Here is a 3,544-nt window from a genome sequence, read left to right on the forward strand (position 1 = left end):
TATCTGCTAGGATAAAATGGTGTTTCTATTGCAAGATTTTGGCAGTTTTAACTTTGTTTAATTGAATTTTATATCGAATTCAGCCACTATCAGTAAGGGTGCTACAAAAACGTAACATCCTATAATCAAATCCAGTTATTGTATAATAATAAGAGAATATTATCATCAGTTTATAATGCAATTATTTTAGGGAAATGGAGGTTTTAAACTGACATTGTGTAAAATAATATAAATACTTTTTTTATTGGTTTTCACTGCTTCTTATTATATATCATAGATATAGTAGGGTGGGGGAAGATGGGACACCTTTAGCACATAATATCCAAATATCCTGATCGTGTTTTAAACAATAACTATTGGTCAATGAGAGTCGTGGGCATTAAGTTTTATAATTTCTTGAATGTTCTTTGTTTACTACTAAACGGGGCGAGAAAATAGAGGTAAAAGGTGTCCCGTCTTCCCCCACCTTACTGTATCATAGATACCATTGCTGGCTGCTAGAACTGTTCATGTGTTTTAATGACCACATCTAATGTTGGTGCTGTATTTAACGAGGCAGGTGTATTGTTAATACCAGTTTTTAAGTTCAAACCAAATTGTTTACTGAAAGTATATCCCTGCATTTTCACAATTGAAAACGCATTTTTTCTTTCTTCCGAAACATTTTAAGACACCAATGCATGCTGCTTAAAAATCAGGCATTTTCTTTTCAAATTTTTCTTTTCAAATTCAAATTTGTTTAAGATATCTGGCTTTATTCTTTTCACATCAGATTTAATAGGTTCAAAATGTTTACTTAAAGTTTTTAAAACGTCCTAACACATTCAAAAAAAGGTTCTTTCCTTTCCAGATATCTCTGCTCAAAATAAAATTGCATTTTCGTTCCAAAATTTGTAACTTTTCAAAATTTCTAACTTTATAAGATATCAATGCTCAAAATCACAACTTTTCGTTCCAAAATTTGTAACTTTATGAGATATCTATGCTCACGAAGATGATTGTAACTGTAGATTATGTTGACGGGTGAAAATATCTTCGGGAAGTGCGAAACACACTCGTACATAATCCTCTATTCCTTTCAATGCTTCCTTGTGCTCCGTTATCTTCAGTGCTTCCCATTCAGCCTGTGTTTGTATCATGTCATTAGAATTATAAATTAATTGTGCAACACTGAAAGAGTTTAAATTTTGTCAGAATTATTGGAAACTTAGAATAGATTATTGATATATCGGTGTTCAAAATATTTTCCCATAGAGTTACATACGAGGTAACTCGTAAGCTGGCACGAGGTGTATGAAACGTGTTATAACGACTGTCGTTGTCCCACCATGCGAGGATAAATAAGTTACATACGTGGTAACTTCTATGAGGGCACGCGGTGTATGAAACAGAACGCCTGTGTTATAACAACTATTGTTGCCTCGCAAGAATGAATAAGTTACATATGTGGTAATGACTGTCATTGCCTGCCCATACCAAAATAAACAAGTTACATTGATTATTTAAACCTTAAAAGCTTTCTGTGGATCTTGTTGCATTGCCATGGCAGCTCCTGACATTTGTTCTTGCATCATCCTTGTCTGATCAGCTGCGTTATTCTCACCAAGAATTAGGGAATACATGCTTCGTAACCCGAATACATTGAGGAAGTACCATGAGGCTGAAGATACCCTGTGTGATGGGAAAGGTCATTTTAAAACATGATACAGGATTGTATGCAAAGGAGGGATTATTGTTGTCTATGGATTTGTTAGGGTGTTTGTTATATAATCATTAGTGACATAGGAAAAACTTTTAAAACACAGGGTATAACAAGACACATAATCCTGTGAAGCAACTTTTGTTTACTGATTAATGCAGTGCAGAAAAGACCAACCATAACCTATTAAATATTCTAAAAGGAGATAAAAGGAGTTGTTAGGGTGTTTGTTATATAATCATTAGTGACATTGTAATTTTAAAATAGGCACCAGAGAGAAACCATGCAGAAGTTATAGTTAGACAGCAGACACAGTATTTTGTGAAATTAATTTTGCCTTGAATGTTGTTGTGCTAGCTAATTAATGTAGTGCATGAAATTCTGTAATAGGGTAGCGTATGCCAACGTTTAAAAATGTAGGAAAGGCAGGGTTACTTAGACAAACAATCTTGTAAAACAAACTTTGTTAACTGATTCATACAGTGCAGAAATCCCAGGTTTGGCCTGCCCACACTGCCACCCCAGGTTCGGTGCCTATGACCCTTAGAATTTGGCCTGCATAGCTTCATCCTAGGTGTAAGTCCAACCCTTATTAACAAACCATATCTCACCATGAAGCATCCAGAGATTCAAGCTCAATTCCTCGTTGCAACATCGGTTTGAAACGAATTGTTAACGGGAACGGGACTTTAGCTGTGATGTAATAATCAATAATTATTTCTAGTCAATTATGTTTGTTAATATCAAATATAACACTGGAGATGGGTAACGAGCCTGCCTCTAAATTAAAGGTTATCGATTTGAGGCTCAATCGTATTATTCATGGTCATTTATATTTTATGTGGGTTTCAGGTTTGGTTATTTATATTAAAGTCAAATATTTCACCAGCAAAAATGGTTAGCAACTAAGCATGCCGGCTGCTAGCCCACAGAGGTAATGGGTTCAATGCATCACGCTGCTACCATTGTGGGTGTATGTGTCTTTGGGTAAGACACTTAATGGCAATCGCTTCAACCTAGTAGTCACTAATGAGTTGTCCAAATTGTCAGCCATGCAAGATACAGTCGACAAAATTCCATACCACCACACAAGGGTAGATAAGTTACATTCATTCAACAATCACCCACAAAGTTACATATGTGGTAACTTGTAAGCGGGAACGAGATGTATCAAACAGAACACCCGTGTTATAACGCCACATAAGGATAAAGTAGGTTAAAAGTTACATTCAAAATGCCATGCTGTTATAAGTGGTTATGACACCCCCATCTTACTTGTTACAAACCCAGAGAACGTCCATTGAATCCATCCCCCGATTACTATCATGGGAAGAACATTCAACACGTTTCCTTTCAACATATCAGTCATCATGCTTGGGTCTGTCATCGGGTTCTTGGCCTGTTTTATATTGTTTCTATGGTTAACTGTAATATTTTCTGCGTATCTGACCCTGATCTGGTGCTCATAGAGTTAAATGATTCTTATGTAAAGAAATATAAAGGATCTGGTGTTATGAATACCCAGACAAAAATCAGGTTTGGTTGGACTTGATTTTTGTCTGTCACGCTTTTGTAGCCCCAAATACTTTCTATAGTTATTTATGTTATCTATAAAGGTGGGGACTGGGGTAATTGGTAATGAACTAACTTTAGCCTGAATAACGTGCCACAATGCAGGACCTCACCCACATAGAATACTTGAAGGGTGGGGTCTTTAGTGAGGCACACCTGAGAACTGGGATGTAGGTTTATTACCTCAACACCCAGGGTGCTACCATCTAGACCCCACTGAGGCAGTTCATAGACACTCATTATTATATACAGACACAGTCCAATTACACAAAC

At 36.2% G+C, this 3,544-nt stretch overlaps 1 protein-coding gene across 1 annotated transcript; it reads right to left on the reverse strand.

Annotated features, from left to right (window-relative positions):
- Positions 1-714: 714 nt before the first annotated feature.
- LOC100186870 (ER membrane protein complex subunit 3) lies at positions 715-3,098 on the reverse strand (the record flags this gene model as incomplete). The annotated part of the gene is given in 4 exon segments (XM_002128933.5): positions 715-1,124; positions 1,509-1,671; positions 2,311-2,392; positions 2,975-3,098. Coding segments are annotated over 4 exon segments (507 nt in total), but the record flags the coding sequence as incomplete, so codon positions are not given.
- Between the last annotated feature and the right edge of the window lie 446 nt (positions 3,099-3,544).

This window comes from Ciona intestinalis, chromosome 7, assembly GCF_000224145.3.
Source record: "Ciona intestinalis chromosome 7, KH, whole genome shotgun sequence".
Classification (NCBI taxonomy): Eukaryota; Metazoa; Chordata; class Ascidiacea; order Phlebobranchia; family Cionidae; genus Ciona; species Ciona intestinalis.